At 54.5% G+C, this 19,925-nt stretch overlaps 7 protein-coding genes across 7 annotated transcripts, besides 8 other annotated features; 3 read left to right on the plus strand and 4 right to left on the minus strand.

Moving 5' to 3' along the window:
* The first annotated feature begins 72 nt into the window (after positions 1-72).
* Positions 73-146: a tandem repeat.
* A 719-nt stretch (positions 147-865) lies between these two features.
* EKO05_0005160 (Histone transcription regulator 3) lies at positions 866-7,378 on the minus strand (the record flags this gene model as incomplete). Its single annotated transcript, XM_038939422.2, has 2 exons — positions 866-6,988; positions 7,055-7,378. 2 exons carry the CDS (start codon positions 7,376-7,378, stop codon positions 866-868), a joined length of 6,447 nt encoding a protein of 2,148 aa, XP_038799705.2.
* Positions 1,122-1,266: a tandem repeat.
* Positions 6,906-6,940: a tandem repeat.
* Positions 7,114-7,205: a tandem repeat.
* Positions 7,238-7,270: a tandem repeat.
* A 114-nt stretch (positions 7,379-7,492) lies between the features above and the next one.
* EKO05_0005161 (bud site selection protein) lies at positions 7,493-9,991 on the plus strand (the record flags this gene model as incomplete). The annotated part of the gene is made up of 5 exons (XM_038939354.1): positions 7,493-7,518; positions 7,572-7,823; positions 8,064-8,344; positions 8,425-9,761; positions 9,824-9,991. The coding sequence occupies 5 exons, from the start codon at positions 7,493-7,495 to the stop codon at positions 9,989-9,991; spliced, it is 2,064 nt and encodes a 687-aa protein (XP_038799706.1).
* Positions 7,845-7,904: a tandem repeat.
* Positions 7,915-8,019: a tandem repeat.
* A 541-nt stretch (positions 9,992-10,532) lies between the features above and the next one.
* Positions 10,533-10,581: a tandem repeat.
* A 566-nt stretch (positions 10,582-11,147) lies between these two features.
* Positions 11,148-11,731, minus strand: EKO05_0005162 (40S ribosomal protein S16; the record flags this gene model as incomplete). The annotated part of the gene is made up of 3 exons (XM_038939414.1): positions 11,148-11,398; positions 11,495-11,606; positions 11,666-11,731. 3 exons carry the CDS (start codon positions 11,729-11,731, stop codon positions 11,148-11,150), a joined length of 429 nt encoding a protein of 142 aa, XP_038799707.1.
* A 304-nt stretch (positions 11,732-12,035) lies between these two features.
* EKO05_0005163 (alpha tubulin suppressor) lies at positions 12,036-13,115 on the plus strand (the record flags this gene model as incomplete). The annotated part of the gene is made up of 1 exon (XM_038945754.1): positions 12,036-13,115. The coding sequence occupies one exon, from the start codon at positions 12,036-12,038 to the stop codon at positions 13,113-13,115; it is 1,080 nt and encodes a 359-aa protein (XP_038799708.1).
* A 222-nt stretch (positions 13,116-13,337) lies between these two features.
* On the minus strand, positions 13,338-15,041 carry EKO05_0005164 (uncharacterized protein; the record flags this gene model as incomplete). Its single annotated transcript, XM_038945755.1, has 1 exon — positions 13,338-15,041. The coding sequence occupies one exon, from the start codon at positions 15,039-15,041 to the stop codon at positions 13,338-13,340; it is 1,704 nt and encodes a 567-aa protein (XP_038799709.1).
* A 1,630-nt stretch (positions 15,042-16,671) lies between these two features.
* On the minus strand, positions 16,672-17,406 carry EKO05_0005165 (uncharacterized protein; the record flags this gene model as incomplete). The annotated part of the gene is made up of 1 exon (XM_038945756.1): positions 16,672-17,406. The coding sequence occupies one exon, from the start codon at positions 17,404-17,406 to the stop codon at positions 16,672-16,674; it is 735 nt and encodes a 244-aa protein (XP_038799710.1).
* Positions 17,407-18,159: 753 nt separating this feature from the next.
* EKO05_0005166 (uncharacterized protein) lies at positions 18,160-19,443 on the plus strand (the record flags this gene model as incomplete). The annotated part of the gene is made up of 1 exon (XM_038939362.2): positions 18,160-19,443. The coding sequence occupies one exon, from the start codon at positions 18,160-18,162 to the stop codon at positions 19,441-19,443; it is 1,284 nt and encodes a 427-aa protein (XP_038799711.2).
* Positions 19,444-19,925: the final 482 nt, after the last annotated feature.

A 19,925-nucleotide genomic window follows, 5' to 3' on the forward strand; every position in this document is an offset into this window, starting at 1 on the left:
GCGCACCAGCTATTCCTATCCGCCACCCCCCCGGTGGAGTCAGATTCGACGCCGCGCTCGACGCGTCGGAGGCTGGCTGTCGGTCTTGCGTGCTGGTCGGGCTGCCTGCCTGCCTGCCTGCCTGGCTGGACTATCTGCCTGCGTGCGCAGCTAGTAGGTGGAGAGGTAGGATAAGGTGCGAGATCCGTGTGTGTATGTGTGCAGAAACAGATAGATTAGCAGTGCAGGATAGTAGCGAGACATTAACTACGGATCATGCCATCCATACAGAGACTCCACCACCAGCCAACCAGGTAGCCAGCTGCATGCGCGTGTTTCTGTCTTTAAGATGCTAGTAGCTAGATGATGTGGAGGAATGGTAGGTGGGGTAGTTGGACGCGGTTGTTTTTCAGATGGGAAGGGGGTCTTGGCCCCTGTCTGTGGGCATGCGCACTGTGCTTGTAAGAGTTGTGGGTTTGGGCTGGGTGCCTGGTTTGTTCAGCTTGTGTTAATGGGGTCAGTGGGAACCAGCACTGCTCAGCGGCGTCGAAGAAAAACAGCAGGGGAGAGATGACCCATAATCGCGATCGCTTTTCATCGTCCGTTTAGGAAGACTGGGGAAGTCGCGTTGTGAGGTATCTCTGTTCAAACCAAAAACTAAACTAATCCTAAAACTCACAGCTAGGGTATCTATCTCAAGCAAGTCCAAACCAGTCCAGCCCGGCCTGGCGTCTGTACCGATTTCCATGCGTATGTTTCGTTCCGTTCCATTGCGCCGAGTTGATTCAAGAATGTGACCAAGTACTATTCGTACAACGTGTGCATCTGCACTATGCATCTGCCACAAAACCACGCGAGTGAAGAGTTAGGTCCCGACAGCCTCTGCTCACAGCCTAGCGGAGCCATCGACATCCGTTTTCTCGGCCGACGCCTCAACGCCTTCCTCGCTACGAGCCAGGCCTGTCGGCGTCTGGATGGTGAAGCCACCAATCGGGGCGCCTCGCTCTGCACTCGCGCGTCCGGCAAACAGGCCAGGGAACATGGGCTTGACGGTGGCGAAGCTCGCGCTGCGACGTTCGTGCTCCTGGACTTCCTGGCCGATCTCCTGCACCTCGCTCTCGTCTAGTTCGCTGAGTTCGCTTTCGTCGTCTGCGTCGTCGTCATCGTTGTCGTGCCGTGCGTTGAGCTCCGTGTCGCCTTCTCCGTCGCCCTCTTGCTCGTCGTTGTCTTGGTCGTTGTCCTGATCGTGGTCGAGATCGGCATCCGTGTCGTGAGCGTGGTCGTTGTTTACGCTCGTGGTGCCTGTGCCAGGTGCGCTGCTGAACGATGTGGACGCCTGGAGAAGCGAGGTGCTGAGCCCAGTGCCCGGCGCGAGGTTTGTCGGTTGGTCCGGTTTCTCGGTCGATTGACGCGAGAAGAGAGATGGAATCGTAGCATTCGCCACTGAAGGAGAGCGGATTGGCATCGAGGTGGCCGGCTGTGGCGTACTGACAACAGCAAGTTTATGCACGCAAGCTTCGGCTCGGCGCTGGATCTCGCGTTTGCCGACAGCTTTGGCTCTGGACTTAGCAGGCTGCTCAGGTTGTGACGGCGCTTGGGGCAGAGATGGCGGTTGTTGTGGGTGAAGCTGGTTGGGATGGTATGTCGTGAATGGTGTACTGCGGCCCTCGGCCGTGCCATCGACTTGGGCTTGCATCAACGAAGCAACCGAAAGAGGGTTTGTAGATGGTCGTGGCGTCACAGTTCCAGACTGCCCTGGTTGAGGAGGCTGCTGCTGCTGCTCAGATGGCAAAGGCGGCAGTGTAGGTCCAATCGTGGTGTACAACATGGCGTAGCTGTCTCCGATGAGATCGTCAATCGTTGTTGGCTTCATGAGACCGTTGTTGAGGCGCTTGAGCTCGACAGCATCGCGAAGCACATCCAGTACAGGATGCTGTGTCGCTGGGCTCTGACACCAGGCCTCCATTCGCGCGGCAAGGGCGCTGAAGTCTTCCTGATTGACCGACTTGAACGCCGAGTCCTCCTGGCCTTCGTGGACGTTACCCATGCGTCGCAGCAACCTCAAGTAGCGTGTGCACAAGTCCTTCCACAATTCAGTGTGCTGGAAGAAGTCCGTCTGTTTTCGCCGTACACGTCTAGCCAGCGCCTCAAAGCTAGCTTTGTCTCCAGTCTTGTCGAGCAGGTCGATGAAGAACTTCGTATATCGCAATGTGTACACGAAATGACGACCGGGTCGCTCATACTCTGGCTTCCACACCTGAACCGCCATCGTCTTGGTGAAGATGGTCTGGGTGAGTTCGTGTTTAGCTGCATGCGCCAGGACAACATCTTTTCCTTCGTCGTAGATGATATGGGCCGATCGTGCTATGATTCGGTGGTGCCAACTCGACTTGTCTGCCGCACGCAGGGCCTTGACGATAGCGATGATATAGACTTCCCATTGCTGTAGGTGCTCGGGAGGGCCAATGTTTTTCGAGTAGAATGTGTTCGAGAGTGCCTCTATGCCCTTGTGGTGGTCGATAGCTCTCCGCTGCACGAGTTTGTGGACAATCGAGATCAGCTTGTAGTGCGGTTCGAGTATAGGCTCACCGCTCTTTCCTTTCTTGTCGGGTAGTCTTTCGATTGCACCAACGATGGGATTGATGACTTCTTCCCAGCCTAGACGAGTTTGAACTGGTGGAGCTGTATCTGAGGACGCAGCTTCTACCAGTGCGTTGTGATTCGCGGCCCACATCTTCCACAAACCCTTCGCAAGCATGTAGTGGTTCCACCATTTGCATGGGTTGTTTATAATGGCGCGCTTGTACAAGGTGCTAGCAAACTTCCATGCAGTGTAGGGTCGCAGAGCGACGAAAGGTATGTCGCGCTGCGCGCCTGACAGACCAGGCAAATTCACAAATCTTCGTTCACCGTCACGTGTCTGAAAAGCCTCCATGTTGAAAGGCTCGCGCGACGACGCATAGATGCGATCGCCAAACTCTGTGTACATCTGCGCAATGTGGGCTTGAGCGTGAGACGAAACACCTGCTTCGCGAGTCACACATGCGACAGCCATAGCGTAACAGTTGATTGCTCCACGCTGAAGGTTAGCCAGCTCGACAGTGTTACTGTTCATTTTGTCCGCGTTCCAGGAAACAGCCTCCTCGAGCTGTGTGTCATATGCTTGTGCAAGGCGGTACCATGTTTCCCAGCGTTCGATAGAATACTCTAGGTCTTGGAGGAAGAAGGCTTGCGCATAGTTCAGGTCTTCGGTAGGCCCTTGGGTCATGCGCTTCTGGGAACGGAACTTGCTGAGAGCAATGTTGCCCATGAGGAAGAACCACCCCTTCGACGCCGCTACGGCTTCATCGTCAGGGATGGCTCGTGTGACGAGCGAGCCAACACCTTTGAGGCAGTTGAAAAGTGTGATGGGATGAATTGGTGACTTGAAGTAAGTCGTAATGGTTTTGCGATTGAACGTGATATCGTCATGGGACTTGGGCCGTCCCAAAGCTGCATGGACCTTCTCAATGGTAGTCCTGAGTTCTTGTTTAGTCTTGGGCAGGTCTTTTAGATCTACCTTGGCAGCCTGGGACATGACAAAAGGCAGGAGGTTGAACGCGGCCTTCTTGTCGAGGATATCTGGGGTCGAAGAGAAGTCCTGGCATTCGAGAGGCTCGACGAACAGTTTGAGGCCATAAAGATCATGCAGTATTTGGCAAAATTCCGTGTCGCGGCTGTTAGCGTCGATAATGTCATCCAAACGGAGCATCTCGTCTTTTGCCAGTCTCAGGAATTGACGTCCGGATTGGTGGCAGAAGCCTCGAATGCCGGTGGCATGGTGAACATGGCGTAGAAACTCGAAGAGATCATCTTGAGGTGTAGGAAAGTCGCCAGCGTTCTGAGAAATGCCTTCTCGGAGCAGGTAATACTGCAAAGTCCACAGCCGCAGTTGAATATCGTCAAGTCGGGCAGACATGTTTACAAAAGCCTGGCTTGGCAAAGATTCAATTCTTGGTACGGGTATTTTCCCAATGCGAATCAAGTCTCGGAACATGTTGCTAGCGGACAGAACATGTAGCAATCTTGCGATTGCTGACATGGATGTCTGAACATGCTCGTAGGACAAGCAATCAAATGCTGTGGGCTCGCCTCGCATGATTTGCAGGACCTTGACAACCATCTCGTCAATGACTCGGAAGCGAGTCAATACCTTGATTTGACGTTCGCTCAGCGACAATTCCTGGAAGCTTCTTGTTTCAAAGTCGTCGACGAATGCCTCTATGCTTCGCAGATAGCAAGACAAGACCTTGGGGGGATATTCGATTGCGTCGTACGCCTCGCGAAGTCTTTGCCAGAGCGACAAGCTCACATTGACGTTGGCTGAATCGAGAAATCTGCGCATCTCAATCACTGGCGATGGCCGATCTAACTCCATTTCGGCTTGGGAGTCTGGCGTACACATGCTGTTTGAGGGCGATGGCGATGTGATTTGTTGCATTGATGTTTCTTCGCTTGGTGGAGCCTCGACTGCCGGTTCTGCGGCGGTATTGTGCTCGAGGATTGGCTCCAGACTCTCAATGACCGTGACAGGGTCTTTCTCGTCATGATCGAATACCTTCAAAAAGAAGTCTTTCATACTGATCCGCACAAGCTCGCGATCAAGAGCCGCAACAGACAGCTCGGGCATAACCGCGTTGTTCTGTAGCTGAATTGTGTGGTTGTCAAACGCGACAAGTATGCCCTTGAGCTCGGCAATTGCAGATAGCACATGCTCCGGCGGGATGTCGTCTTTGACACTCATTAGAAAGACTGAAGCCCAGACGTGGCGAAGTGAGAGATGATCCATGCCGACGTCTGGAGTGCAACTTGAACGAAGTTGTATGGCTTCTCGAGCAAGGTTGGACCACCGTTCGAGGCGGTCGTACTGCAAAGTCTTGGTCGCAGCATCCACTTGACTGTGCGGATGTTTGATGAGGGAGTAGATATCGAGATGGAGCTCGAACAGAGTCTGAACCATCTCAATTTGTGATGCGTTGAGGTCAGACAGGATGCAGTTTTGTGACTGAAGACGGGCTTTGAGCAAGCGTTCGTCCAGATTGTTGATGCGCTCGTGCATGCGCTCGAAGATGTGCTCATCAACGTTGACTATGATCTGCACAATGTTCCGCTTGAGGTCCTCTGCCCACTTGAAGCTCAAGTAGCTGGAGTTGACCGTTGGCGAATCTTTCTGACCTGCGAAAACCCCCCGTGAGAGCAGCATCTCCACCCAAGCGAATGCAACTTCTTTGATAGAAAACCAGCTCTCGTTGACGCTTCGCGCAAAAACCCCCAATCCTTGATCTTGGAGCAGTGGTTTTGGAGATAATTGGCCAGCACCTGACTTTGCGTAGCCCAGGAAAGCATTCAAGCCAGCTTCCCGAGTCAGACCCACCAGATCAAACGACTCGCTGCTTAGCAGCACTTGTGCGGCTTTGCTGTTCACGTGCTGAAGCGCCAGGTACGTGTCGCAGGCGATTTTGTCGTCCGTCTCTGCCGCTGTGGAGTCGGGGAGGGCGTGCAGCAAAGTGCGAAGCTCATTGGGATGCCCAAGCCCTTCAACGCCTAGTCGTGCGTAGATGTCCTTGACGATCTCATACAGACATAGATCCGCATGAGCGAAAGGCTCGAGCTGTCCTTCCAGCAAGGTACTGGGATCATGTACTACCGTCTCACCGACCTGGCCAGTTGCCGCGTTACGGGTGCGAACGCGCTTGACACGACCGCCCTCTGCCGTCTCCGGGAGACCCGCAGAGTCCGTTGAGCGTTTGCGCGAAGGAGCTGGTGCTACTTCCGCCGTTGTCGAAGTGTCCGCGTCCTGAGGGCGATCCTCTGGGGCAGCTTCGTTATTGCCTTGTCCTTTCCCACTGACTTCTACTTCAGCAGCCGGGGACGGCGGCTCGACAATCTGGGGCGGCAGCTGATCGTCCATGGGCTCTTCCACAACAGGTGCTGCCGCCGCTTCTTGATCCACCCGTTCCGGGGTCTCGCAACCGGCGGGTATGACGAGTTGTACGTTGGCACCTGGCGAGGCGTCGGCAGTGACGCCTCTTTGCTCTGCTATGAAGTGTTGAAGTATAGCCTCTCCAACGCCCGACCAGTCCCACTTTGCCGGTGCCAGTGGGACGTGGTCAGGCGCTTTTTCCATGACCCGCCCGCTGTTGATTTCCGCGACGTCGGCAGGAAGTGGCGCAAACGGGTAGGGATTGAGGCGCTTCTTGAGCGTCTCGGAGAGCTTCTTTCGTTTCATGGTAGACAGAGGTGGCTGCATCAACGAGACGTTGTCCTCGAGCTTGCCGACCAGCTCGCGCAGCTGTTGACCAGCCAGGCCCTCTTCGATGCCTGGGAGGCGCAACAAGCTCTCCCACAGCTCGTCGTTGCCGTCCATGACAGATTCCAGACAGAAACGGGCCAGGCGCGTGCTGCCGAGCATGGCTGCTACCGAGGCTGCGCGTAGCCACAGGTCGAGATCCGTGTCCTCTTTGTCCAGGGCTTCGGCGAAGTAGGTGAGGGCGCCTCTGATGTTGTTCCAGCCTTCGAGGCGGGGTATGGCGCCGTGCTGGGTGAGCCAATGCTGCATGGACTCGAGCAGAAACTGGCCATGGTTCTTGTAGGACAGGTGCAGTATTTGGGGGAGGGTGTTGGGGGCGCTGTCGGCGGCGCCTGTGGATTGGGTGGGGCCGGCTTCGAAGTCGTCTTCTAGGATGGAGTCGAAGACCAAGCTCTCGCCAAAGACCTCATGGCGCTTGTATTCGGAGAGGGATTCGTTGTACTTGAAGATGTCCGAGTCGAAGAGGGCCTTGTAGGCGGCGGCGGTCTTGAGGAAGGACTGTGGGCCTTCGGAGTGGAACTTGAGGGCGGCCTGGTAGAGCTTCAGGGCCTCTTCGATCTGGATTTCCTGGGTGTCGTCGACCTCGACTTCGTCTTCGTGGTCGGACTCGACGTTGAGGGCGTGCCATGCGGAGGCCTTTGAGGCTTTGGGGGGTTTTGACTGGGCGATGTTAGCGTGGTGTGGTGTGGTGTGGACAAGGGCAGCTTTCACGTGTCACGGACATACCATGGTGGTGTGGGTGTTCAAGGCAATGGTAGGCGAGAACCGCCGATTGCGGGCGACATCAGGCTGCAGGTGCAGGTGCAGGTGCAGGTGCAGGTGCAGGTGCAGGTGAAGGTGCAGGTGCAGCTGTGCAGTGCAGGGGCCGGTGAAGGTGTGCGGTCGAGGCGACGCGTGCAGGCACAGAGTGACGTGGAGACGTGGAGACGTGGAGACGTGGAGCGCGTCGCGGCTCGCGGGAGTGAAAGTTGGCCTTGGCGAACCGGGGACAGACCGACAGCTACAGCTCTCCACCAGGAACGGGAACGTGGACGCAACCCTGACACGCATCCCGCACCGCCCAGCCCGGGCCTCTACACCCCCCTCGGCCCCCTCGCCCGCCCCAACGTCGACGTCTTCAACAGCGCGCTCCCTTCGCTCGCTGCTGCGCGGCACACTCGAGCCATGGTCACATCGCCGGCGGTCCCCGAGTATGCGCCCAAGTCTGGCCGCCGCCCGCCCATGAACTGACGCGGATGCGCAGAATCTACGAGGATGAGCTGCACTCGGCCATCGAGTCGCGCTCCGAGTCGCTGCAGACGCTGCGCGAGCTCGGCCCGCCCGACCTCGTCCACCTCATCAAGCAGCCCATCAAGTCGACGAGCAAGCAGACGGGCGTCTACCACCACGTCAGCGGCATGGACGCCTCGTCATCAGCCAGCCTCGCCGCCTACATCAACACGCTCACCTACTCGCCCCACGACAAGCAGAACAAGGTCGTCTCGGGCCTGTACTGGTACGTCTGACCCTACCCATGACAACACAACACCCTGACAACACGACACCCTGACAACACGACACCCTGACAACACAACACCCTGACATGGCCAACAACACCAACAATACCAACAATACCAGCAATACCAACAATACCAGCAATACCAACAATACCAGCAATACCAACAATACCAGCAATACCAACATTACCAACACAACGCCCTGAAAGTACACCGAGACACGCACTAACAACACCCAGCTGCTACAATGCCTTCTCCCGCCTCGACATGCGCGTCCAGGTCTACATCCCCGGCACCGTCGAGAGCTACTGCATCGACGAGCGCGGCGACAAGCGCGTAGCCACCGACGACCTGTGGCTGGAAACCTACCTCTGCAGCGTCCTGCGCGCCTACTCGTACGCCGACGACGGCTCCGGCGACACCATCAAGAAGATTGTCGGCGTCCGCCGCTTCAACCCCATCACAAGCACCGAGAGCGAGCACAAGTTCCTCGACGCTGCAGAGCGCCTCTTCTTCAGCGGTACGCCCTTGCCATCCCCCATTGACTCCACACCTATTCACGGTCAATGTCCTCCGTGCACGCGGCGCTGACAACCACAGGCTGGCAGCTAGGCTCCGACCCCGAGATCCAGGTCCCCAATCTCGTCTCCAACCACCTCACAACCGGCCTGCTCAGCTACATCCACACCACGGGCAGATATGCGTCTGGCATCAACCTGTTCGAGAAACTGCGCACCCGCGACCCCGAGATCTCCTCGCTCCTGGCCCGCGTCTACATCCAGGCGGACGAGGAGGTCAAGGCCGTACAGCTGCTGCACGACGTCATCCAGGAGCTGCCCATGGACTACTCCTTGCTCGACTGCCAGGCCGACTTCTGCAACACAAAAGGCCGCGGTGACCTTGCGCTGGAGATTGCGAAGAGGAGCGTCGTGTCGGCGCCCAGCGAATTCGGCACCTGGGCCAGGTTGGCCGACATCTACGTCAGCCTGGAGCAGTGGGACCTGGCCCTCCTGACGCTCAACTCGTGTCCCATGTTCACCTACCAGGACAAGGACGCTCCGCGCATGCCAGAGCCCCAGAGAGTCTTCCTGCCCATCCTGCCCGAGGCCATGTGTGACGAGATCGAAGACAGCAATCTCGACGACATGGACATGGTCCACCCCACATTGCGCAAGCTCCACGCTGCCGGCTTCAAGGGCACATTCTTAAAAGCCTACATCATCCTTACAGAGATCACCAAGAAGATTGGCTGGGACCAGCTGCTGAAGATTCGATCACAGGTCTTCGTCATGGAGGAGGAGTACCGCCACGAGAAGCAGAGCGTCCCCGTCTCGCATTCGCGCAGCGCCAGCACCACCGCACTGCGCTCGCCCTCACCGTCCATCCGAGCATCTCCCAATCCTCAGGTCAACGGCCATGGCGAAGCAAACCAGCCATCCGAGCCGAACGGCGAATCTGCATCTGCAGAGGCAGCTGTGCAAGACTCACTACAGGAACCTGGCCACACCGTTGCCGCCGAGGTCGTCAAAGCCGGCAGCGAAGACCCGCATCCAAACAACGACGACAACCCCTCACAACAAAACTACACACAGTTCCAAAACAAGCGTCTCTGTGAACGTTGGCTCGACAACCTCTTCATGGTGCTCTACGAAGACCTGCGTGTCTACACCATCTGGCGCACCGAGATGGCGCAGTACAGACAGCAGCAGCTCCTGTACAAGAAGAGCGCCGAGGAGTGGGAGATTCTTGGCGAACTGGCAGAACGACTACACCACATCGACGAGGCAGTCGAAGCGTACGAGAACTGTCTGCAGATCAAGTTTTCACCCAAGGCGATGCGGGGCATCCTCAAGCTAGGCGAAGACAAGAGGAATACAAGAGACGTGTGCGCAGCACTCATTAGGCTCGTCACCTGGCAGTATCGGTGGTACTCCGAGGTACGTTCCATCTCCTCCCTCTTTCTCTCCAATACACCGACCCACTGACACCACCCCCCAAGTTCTCCCCCTCCCTCCTCTACACAATCCGCAAACTCATCGAAGAAGAAGGCGCCGTCAAAATCCGCAGCATCATCCAGGGCACCAGCCTGCCCCAGCACGTCCTCGACCTCACCCACCAGTATGCCGCCCTGTGTGCTGCCTTCCGCAGCAGCGGCAGCGATGGCTAGAAGCTGTTGAAGTCGCCCACCAGGCTGTGGCTCGAGCCGCGGTCAAAGTGCTGAGGTGTTGAGGTGTTGAGTGCTGGGTGCTGGGTGCTGGGGTGCTGAGAGTGCAGTGCCAAGAGCACTGAAGATGGAAACGCTGTGGACGCTGTGGACGTGAGAGTCAAGCTGGGAGGCAGGTTACATCCAAGAACAGCTCTGAATAGGATGAAAAGCGCATAGCATTCAAAACAGCAAACACGCAGAGAATCCAACAATCACTATACCTAGGAGCACAGCCTCTACTCTCTCACATTCAACCAGCACACCACACTCTTAGAATTGGTCGTGCTGCAACTAGACCCCCCTCATCGAACAATATCTCGACAACAAAGATCGCCGCTCTCTCGATACCCCCCGGTCCGATCTTCGTGGTCGTCACGCGCGCTACGCACTCTCTTCCATGCATGGCGGGCGGATACGTGTGATTGAGTTTGTTTTCCATTTCAGTTTCACTCGCGTTACTAGTAGTGGTCGTGGCAGTCTTGCTGCAGACTTGGTGATTGTGTTATTCCTTTATTTATTTTTGTGTATTTGTTTTCTCTCTTGCTTTCTTTTCTGGTGGCGAGGATTGGCAGTGAGGCGTGTCCTGGCTTTTGGGACGGTGGGTCGTGTTTCGATGTATTCTCGCTTGTTGAGTGTTGATGGGTATGTTTCATGGCTTACGTGGGCTGGACTGGGCGTATGGGTAGAGTGAGTAAAGCAGTAGCCGGGGCGGAAAGACAGACAAGAAAAGAGCAGAACGCGGAGTAAGGAAATAGGAGCGATGGCAATAGGAAAGAAAAAAAAAAACGTCAGCAATTCTGTCGGCCCAGTTAGCAGGCACCGGTGGACGCGGTGAAATGGGTGTAGAATTTGCACACGTGCTGTCCATCATCCGCAGCGTGTCTTGCAACCATTTGATTCGTTTTTATAGTCGTAGCCGGCGCGAGCACTGAGATGCGCTCAGACCGGCGCTGCGGCTGTCGCTGCAGTGCCTTAACACAACCTGTTCCTGCCTCACAACGAGGACTGAACCATTCTGAAAGCCCATGAACACCACTCCATGCTCCTCGATACGAATGCCGATACCCGTGTCGTTTTTGCCGCCAAGCAACGCCCTTCTTCTGTGAAGGCGAGTAGCTTAACGGTAGGACTTCTGGTACCTGGAGCGGGCACCTTGACCACCGAACTTCTTGGGCTCGCACCGCCTGTTGTCGGCGACGAGGAGTGTGCGGTCGTACTGGACGAGAGCCTGCTTGAGCTGGTTCTTGGAGTGCTCGTCGACAAACTTCTGGTAGTAGGCGATGATGGACTTGGCAATGGCTTGACGGATGGCGTAGATCTGCGAGGTGTGACCACCACCGGTGACGCGGACGCGGATGTCGACATCGGCTGTGGGCTGTTAGTCTTGCCCTGTTCCTTCCCTCTTCTATGCGCCATCTATGGTTTGGCTATGCGAGGATGCGCGGTGGTTGCTGGGGTGCGTACCGAACTTGTCGAGGCCGAGGATCAGGACGGGCTCGTAGACCTTGAAGCGGAGGATTTCGGGCTGGACAAGGGAAAGAGGCTTTCCGTTGACCTTGATGAGACCCTTACCAGCCTGCGCACATGTCCATCAGTATGTTGTTTTCAATGCGCACCGCAGCGGTGGATGTGTACCTTGCAGTGGGCGACAGCGGTCGCGGTCTTCTTCTTGCCGAAGCATTGCACGGATTGAGAGGCCATTTTGGGCGACTGTGGTTAGTACGTGCGAAGTGGTGGGAGGTGCGGGCAGTTGACGTTCACGATCGAGTGGTCGAAGTCGTGAGAAGTTGGCGAGCGATTCAGAAATCGAATGTGGGTGCTAGCGCTGGTTGCGGTTAAGCGCACCGCACGGTCCAGCGCCACATCAGCCAGACGAGCACCGCTCAGCATCTGCGATGCCATCGACTGTTATCGATTGCAGTCAGGCGTTGCATTTGGTGGATGCCCCTCTTCCTGTCTAATCAGTTTGATGTAGAACATTTGATGTCTGCTTTTATCAGTTAATATGCCACACGACATCTACGTTTTTGGTAGCAATGGAGAAGGCCAACTCGGCGAAGGAATTGCTGTCGCAGACATTGTCAGCAAGCCGATGCAATTACCAAGATCATCCATCTTTAGCAACATAACAGCCATCAAAAGCGGCGATAATCATACGCTTCTTCATATTTTGGGCGATGCTGTTGCTGGGATTGGTGACAATAGAGTCGGCCAAATTACCGGGTGTGCAGGCTCTCAGATTCACGAGTTCAGGAAACTGCATCAGAACGTCCATCTCTTCGCAGCTGCCTGCGAATCTTCGGCGTTTGCCTACTCTCAGAAAGACTCCAATTCCATAATACATACTCAAGGTCGCGGCCAGTGGGGAGAACTGGGTCGTGGTGAGGCGGAAGACACGCGTACGTACGACTCGTCCGATCCGTTAGATGTTCAATTACCTGGAGAAATGATCGACTTCGCTGCTGGCGTGTGGCACTACGTCGCTGTCTTGGCCGACGGCTCTGTGTACGGCTGGGGTAAAGCCCGTCTCGGTCAACTGGGCGACAAGTCGTCAAACAAAGTCTCAGTACCCACGAAGATTGAAGGCTTGTCGATCAAGCCAATCCGAGTAGTCTGTGGTAAAGACTTCACCTACCTGGTCAGCGACCCTTCATCAGGTGAGCATATAGTCCTTGGCAAGGACAAGTTCAACATCATCTCGGCTATGCCACTAGACATCAGAGGCTGGAAGGACGTTGGAGCAACGTGGCACGCTATTTTCGTTCTCTTCGACGACGGAAGGCTGGCAGCATGGGGCAAAGATAATCAGTGGAAACTCATACCTCCGGATCTGCCCAAGATCGACAAAATCGCTATTGGCACTGATCACGTCCTGGCGCTCACTAAGAGCGGAAAGCTTGTTTCCTGGGGCTGGGGTAAGCACGGGAACTGCGGTGACCTCTCCAACATACAGCAAGAGATCAAAAACGACATGATAAGTGGATTCTGGAATGAAATCGACATACCAGGTCGGATCGCAAAGATCGCTGCTGGGTACTGTACAAGCTTCGTCATCACAGAGGTGGGCGAAGATGAGCGTAAGTAAATCAAGCGAAGAACGCAAGGACTATAGGCAGGGAACATGAGAATGGCACATCAGTTGAACAACGGTGTGACATTAACATGTGATATTGGTCAGTCCTTACAGACCAAGTTATGCAAACGTTCAAATGTACTAACGATACGTCTAGATGCTTGGCTTTATCCAACAGAAATGGACACAGAGGTCTATACGTAGTGGTGTCTGTCACTTCTAGCGACTCGTTGTCTACTCCAGAAGACCTGCCGGATATCGATGATGGTCCCGCGCATTTGTCACCTTCCCGTCTACCTCCCATTCGATCTTGTACCGCCACCACTTGTTGTAGTCCCAGACCGACCAGCGGAGCAGGAATCTAGCAAGTTCTCGACCGGAGTACAGCGCAAACTCCTCGTTATCAGGCTTAACATCCCAATGGGTATCCTCTCCTTTGAACTCTTCGAACAGCACTCGATCCTTCGTTACAGGTGTCGTCCCTTGCGACACCGATGCGTAGGTCTCTGACCACGCTCCATTCTTGTCGATGGTCGAGCGAACAAGGTAACCCCACTGGTACGTAGTGCCGAAGTTGTAGTAATTACCCACGAGGACTTCGTTTCCCTGACGACGGATCACAACGCAATTTCCAAGACGTCGCCACTCGAACACCTCGACCTCAGGGTCCAGGAAAGCTTCCAGGCACTTGAGGCTGGTATACGCCAGGATTGTGGCTACTGCGTCACAAAGGCGTGGCCGCGCATTCTTGACCACATCATCTGTGCTGGAGACGTATGAGTTGGCGTCGAGGACGTGCATATGTCGCGCTGGGGCACTCGCAGGAAGTGCTGTATAAGCACGAGAGCAGAACGGAACGAAGATATCGTCGTGTGCATCTTGAGCCCAAGGGTTACCACAGTCCATGTCCCCTAGTTCAAGAATCAACTGCTCCCGCTCATCCACAGTTCGGCCGTTTTCACCCAGTGGCGTCTTCATAGCTTCAGCCACTTGCTCGGCGACGCTCAGTTTTGGCTCCGCAGGCCTGACAAAAGTGTTGCGCTTGAGAGTGGCATTCCGGCGAACAACTTCCAGCTCTTCCCGTGCCTGCCCCACCGTGGGCCACCGATCGAATTCGTCGTCTTCGGCCTCCCAAATGCTCTTCGCCGGCGGTGAACCACGTGGCAGCATCTGCGGTGAGACGTGCTGCGTAAATTGTGTTGGGCTCAGTTGCTTTATCCAAGGCAGATGTGTGTCTTCCGAGCCAAAAAGCATGCGAGGGTCGTTTTCAGGAGATCGAGTGCGCTCAGAGTTGATGATGTTCACGGCTTTTGTGGACGTGGATTGTGGAAAAGCTGGACTGCAGGGTAAAGAGCGCGGGTTTCGGGGATTGTTGTCTGCACGTGTGAGGCCCAGTGATTCGAGTTGCTGAGCAAACTCGCCTTCACCAAACTTCTGGCGGCGCGGTGACAAGTACGCTCGTCCGTTTGGTGCTGCTTCGAATTGGCCATTTTGAGACATTGCGATACCGAATACATTTTCATCGTTGTCGAAATGTGTCGAAACCGGAGAAGTTTGAGATGCTGAGCTTGAAGGGGTCATTTTCGAACCGAGTACCTCGTCATCCCATCGTGCAGAACCATACTTCAGCTCAGCTTGGAGCGCCGCATTTGCATGGCGGAACGTCCGTAATTCAGGCGAGGTAACTCCGTTCCCTGAGAACGTACGAGGTGGCCGCTGAAATGGTGTCTGTGAGGTTGGATTCAGTTCGAATGGGTCGGTTCGCATTGGTGCTATGATTCTTTTCGTACTGAATTCGGCCTTCAGACAAACAATGACGGCTAGTGTTGTTGAGTAAGAGTGGGAATGTCTGACAGGGTTGTAGTGGTCTGTTGTAGGTAATGGATGAGGAGGATAGTCGACATCTTCACACATTCGAGGTGGCATCGTGAGGAGCATTGTGTACAACCGGTCTGTGCATGGATGAGGTGAAAGTCAAGTCAGGCTCCCAGACGCTGTTCGCTCAATATGGGATGCTTCAAGCAAAAGGAAGAAAGATGAGCAGACTTGACGTGTAAGGTCGAAACAGGACTACTGCCGGAACTGGAAGACAACACACAATGCAGACAAAGACGCTTCACGACCGAGGGCCGCCAAATATGGCGCGCGATCCACAAACACTGCGCAGCAGGACAGTTGTGAGCTGATAATATCAGAAGCCCGATCCTGCCACGTAATAATTGCTCGTGGACTACAAATGCAGCGTGTTAGAGCACGCTGCGTTCAGGACAGGGTATATATAACGGGTCACATGAGCGAAAAGAAGCGCGCTTCGCGTGGCGCCAACCGGGTAGAGACAACCCACACGAATGAGGCACCTGGTGAAGCACACCTCGGAACACTGGACCGGGGATGGTAGTGAGATCTTTTCCACGATTTGGAACAACGTGGTGAGCGACTCAGCCTCAAAGGCGTCATGTGCGAATCAAGAATCACCTGCTCACATCATCTGAGCGTTGTTTTTGGTAATGCGTCGTAGCCACTTAGCTTTATTACAGAGCTGTTTGCAAACTGTTATTGATTTCAGGATACACGATTTTTTTTTGTATTGCGGGTCCAGAGATACCATTTGAAGGCTGAACAGGCAGTGCGACCGAACCTCGTTGACGTCAGAGGCGCTACGCAGCTGCTGCATACGTACACAGTCTTGAGCGCCCAGCTTACATCAATCTCGAAATCTACCTCTTTTTGAAAGTTTTCTCTGACAATACTCGACTGCGAAATCCGAGCCTATCACAAAGAGAACATGTCTTGAATATTGAACTCTATATCTACCGCTCACATAATCAGCAGCACGATGACAAGCCTCTGTCCGGCGCCCGTGCAGATGTCTCGACTAGGTAGTCGTTGTTTCAGGATGTTGTGTATTGTGTATCGAAAGAGCACATGTCACTTCCATAATACTATGAATACATATGTAGTACGTTCAAGGCACATATTTTTGCGTCGCTAGTCTGCAGGAAGCTATCAAGATCTGAGTTCCCCTAGAACGCTATGCTATCATGCATCTGGACTCCGCTATATGGTAAAGTACCTCGGTGCTTGTACTTGGTACTGACCTCTTTAATGCTTTGTCATAATGCCACTCATGGTTGATTTTTCATGCAACACAACGAGCAAGGGTCTGGGTTCGTACTGTAAGAACAATTTATGGCAAAGAACGACAAGGAGTGCCCACATCATGTTTACACTATTGATTTGCCGCATAAATCTTGAATTCTGTACTGAACGACAGTTCCGTGCGATTGTCTTGGGCCAGTCTTTTGAGAGAGCTTTGGTCGGGATTTAGTAGGATAGAGTGATGAAGAAATGAATATAGCTCTCGAATTGAAACCATGTCAATCACAAGAAGCCAGAGTGTCTCACATACTGCAAACAGCTATATGAAAGTTGAAATATGATCTTTGGACAGGAGAGAAAGGTATATACTCCTCAAAAACAACCCACTAAACACCAGTTGTACATGAGGTATCATAGCAACGCAGTGCATTGTTTGAACAGCTTCAGCATCTTCTTCACCAGCGCGAACTCAAATCGCCTCTCTGAACACGCTCCTCCGGCTCTCTGTGGGGCTGTTTTCAGCACTGTTGACACTCCCCGACTTCTTGTGGGTCTTGATCTGCGGTATCTGGGGCATCTGCGCCGTGGCTCCACCTTGGTAGCTTGTATCCTCGCCATAGTTCAGCGGCCGCGGGCTTACACCACGCAGACTCGCCGCATGGTCGTCGCCGAAGGGGTCGTTGCGCGCGCTTCTCGCATCAAGGTGTTCATCGTAGCTGTCGCGCGTGCGGCTGCGTCCGCGCTCTTCGTGAGGCTGGGGCTGGGGCACGTAGTTGGTGCTCGCGTAGGGATTGGCGCCACGTGCGGGCTCATGCAGACCGAGTTCCTGCTCCTCATAGTATGCCTCGTCGCCGACTCTTGCTGACCAAGCCTCGTCTGGATCCAGGCGACTGCCAGCGCCGCGGCCTCGTGGCGCGCCGCCTGTCGCGGTGAAGTCGCCCTCGTAGGCACCAGCGGCCGAGCGGTTGTTCCTGTTCTTGAACTTGCGGATCTGCGCGTCGATGAAGCCTTTGATGCCGCCGGGCGCAGGGCCTGGGTAGTTGGACTCGCCGCCACGGGAGGCTTTGAAGGCTGCAATGGGGTTCATGGACGGTGGTGGCAGCCCATTCTTGTTGGCATTCCAGCGGGCGTAGAAGTACCAGCCAAAGTAGGCGCCCGAGACAAGCAGGAGCAGAATGATCAGAAAGACGATGCCGCCGTTCATTGTGTCGGTTTGTTGAGGGTGAAGTTGGGAGTGAGGTTGGGCGTGCGCATGCGTAAGGCTGCCAATGAGGCACGGTTGGGAGCGCGTGTGAGCTCAGCCGTCGGTGTTACGCTCGGCGCGGATGTGAGCGGAAAAACTGCAAGACAGCGCAACTTCAGCAAACAAAGATTTGAATGTGGTATTACAGTGTTGCAAAATTGCAGTGTCGTTGGTGAGCGGCTGAGCTTCAAAACTGCCAAGGTGGTCGGATGACGTAACCCGGCTTATCCTCGAAGCCGTCAGCGCGTGGCCAGAACGAGCAATCTCTCTGTGTGGGTTGCTGTATCGAGTGTTTGGGGCCTGCTGTAGTATGGGAGTCGACATGGAGATTGCAATGTCCAAGATATGCATCGCGTGCCTCTGTCTCTGCCCTCTCCACACTGGTTCCTTCCTCGAACATGACGTACCAGGTTAGCGCGACCAAAGTGGAGCCAATTGTGGGTGAGACCACCCTGACCAATCCGGCCCCTGTCGCTGCAGCAGTCACGGCATCGCCAGGTGTTACACCTTTACTATGGCCATCAGCTTTCCTCTCGATAAGTCGAGACTGCAACTCGAAGTTGGAGACTGAAGTCTAACAGCACAGCCTCAAAGAAAATAGCGCACCGACCCCGCCGTTCGATTGCCAGAGTTTGACACATTTGGTATGACCCCACCAGAGTTGTATAAACACTGGGTTGCTGACACACCCCAGGAAAGACACCTACATCCATCATGGCCGAGCTGCAGGACAATGATGATGCTATCAACAAGAGCGAGGAGTCCAAACCAGAACTTACCAAGTACTTGACAGTGACGCTGCCCGGTCCTGATGGCTCCCCAGAAGCTGATGCTGTTCTGGCACTCGATGAAGATACCACAAAGCATCCACGGCTAGCTAAGATCGTGAAAAATTCAACCTCGAAAACTGCTTCCTCCACCTCAGAGGTTCGTGAAACGCATGTTGTGCTATCTGTGGGTTCGGGACACCAAAAGGCGGCTGTCTTCTACGAGGACTGTGTAGGCCCTCTGCTCGCCACTCTGTATCCCAACGACCACCAAGACTTCCATGTGCATACCACTCAATCAGCGACTAGCGTAACGGAGCTCGCGAACGACCTTTTTTTCACAAGAGCAAATGCAGGTACAGCTCTGCGGATCATTGTGCTATCAGGGGACGGTGGCATTATTGACCTCGTGAACGGCCTGTCTTCACACACCACGTCGCCCTCTTATATCGCACCTCAAGTCGTTTTGGTGCCCTTGGGAACCGCAAATGCGCTCTACCACTCCATCAATGCCGGGAAGGAAAATATATGGGGCCTTACTGCGCTGGCTTCGTCGCAGACCCGCCCTTTACCTGTCTTCACAGCATCCTTTTCGCCCGGTGCACGCCTCCTCACCAACGAAGCGCGTAGCGAAGAAGAACTTCCCGCTGATTTCTCTTCCGGCCAACCGAGTCTTCACGGCGCAGTAGTGTGCAGCTGGGGAATGCACGCGACGTTGGTCGCCGACAGCGACACAGCCGAATACCGTAAATTCGGCGTTGAGCGCTTCAAAATGGCAGCGAAAGAAGCTCTGTACCCCGCTGATGGTTCAGCAGCACATGCATACAAGGCGAAAGTATCCGTGCTGAAAGGCGAAACATGGACACCGCTGGAAGAAAATGAGCACATGTACATCCTCGCAACCATGGTATCGAACCTTGAGCAGCCATTCTGTATCTCTCCACATTCAAAGCCACTGGATGGAAGTTTGCACCTTGTGCACTTCGGCCCAACAAGCGGAGACGAAGCGATGCGATTGATGGGCCTAGCGTATCAGGGCGGAAAACATATTGAGGACCCTACGGTAAATTACGAAGCCATCGATGGGCTGCGTATCGAGTTTGACGGACGTGAAGGAGACGCACGATGGCGAAGGATCTGCATCGATGGCAAGATCGTAAGAGTTGAGAAAGATGGGTGGGTGGAGCTTCGAAAAGACACACGGCAGGTTCTGGACATCGTGGTCGTCTAGACATTGCTTGTGTTCTGTTACCCAGCCTCAAGAATGTCTCCTTCTCTACTTGGAACAACATCAAACACTGCCCTTTCCTGTCTCCTTCTCCTTCGAAAAACCTCTATGTCCATCTTATTACTTTTCTCCGCGCGTCTCTTTCCCTCCTCTTTGATTCTCTCAAAGCACTCCCTCACTAACCATAGTGTCTCTCTTCCCATGACTTTCTTCCCATGACTTTCTCACTCTCCTCTAGAAAGTTACCCCTAAAGACCTCCCAAATCCTCCAATCCTCATCAGTTTGGAATTGCACCCACGGGCAACGAATGAATACGGTATCGTGCTAGAAAGCGCTGACTACTTGCTGTTGGTTGCGCTGGAGAGATCACATTTGGCATGTTCTTAGGAAATGCCAAGACATTCGTAATAGTCGCGTGTTTTGTTTCAAGGCTGCCTTTGGAACAGCGATTACGCTCCGGTAAGTTCTTCTGATCCCAGAATCG

This window comes from Ascochyta rabiei, chromosome 7 (assembly GCF_004011695.2).
Source record: "Ascochyta rabiei chromosome 7, complete sequence".
In the NCBI taxonomy this organism is placed as follows: Eukaryota; Fungi; Ascomycota; class Dothideomycetes; order Pleosporales; family Didymellaceae; genus Ascochyta; species Ascochyta rabiei.